Source organism: Pteropus vampyrus, unplaced genomic scaffold (assembly GCF_000151845.1).
Source record: "Pteropus vampyrus isolate Shadow unplaced genomic scaffold, Pvam_2.0 Scaffold291, whole genome shotgun sequence".
Taxonomy (NCBI): domain Eukaryota; kingdom Metazoa; phylum Chordata; class Mammalia; order Chiroptera; family Pteropodidae; genus Pteropus; species Pteropus vampyrus.
The window spans coordinates 839136-839460 of record NW_011889072.1 but is presented as its reverse complement, the minus strand read 5'-3'; the positions used below and the strand labels follow the sequence as shown (position 1 = coordinate 839460).

At 72.6% G+C, this 325-nt stretch overlaps 1 protein-coding gene across 1 annotated transcript in view; it reads right to left on the bottom strand.

Annotated features, from left to right (window-relative positions):
- Positions 1-325, bottom strand: part of BOK (BOK, BCL2 family apoptosis regulator) — a 14146-nt gene that overhangs the window by 838 nt on the left and 12983 nt on the right. The window contains exon 5 of the mRNA XM_023521088.1: positions 63-226. Within this exon, the coding sequence (XP_023376856.1) occupies positions 63-226 (164 nt within the window). The remainder of the gene's footprint in view (positions 1-62; positions 227-325) is intronic.

The following is a 325-nucleotide window of genomic DNA, read 5'->3' as shown; positions in this document are numbered from 1 at the left end:
AGCACCAGCTGGGCGGCCGGCGGACCTGGGCCCCACGGCCTGCAGCCCGAGACCCCACTCACCCATCCGCCACGCCTCCGCAGCCAGCTCGCCAGCGTCTTGTGCACGAACTCCCCGAGGCAGTCGACGAGAGCGGGCACCACGGCGGGCTGGGCCTGCCGCACACAGTCTACGGCCAGCCCCGCGGCCACCGAGTACAGGGACACCACTTTGCCCCACGTGACGCCTGCAGAGAGAGATGGGGGCGCTGCTCAGCAGAAGGCCGCCGAAACCCCAGCCCGAGCCCAGCCCACGGGCCCCACGCAGGGGCTGAGCCTCTCTGAGC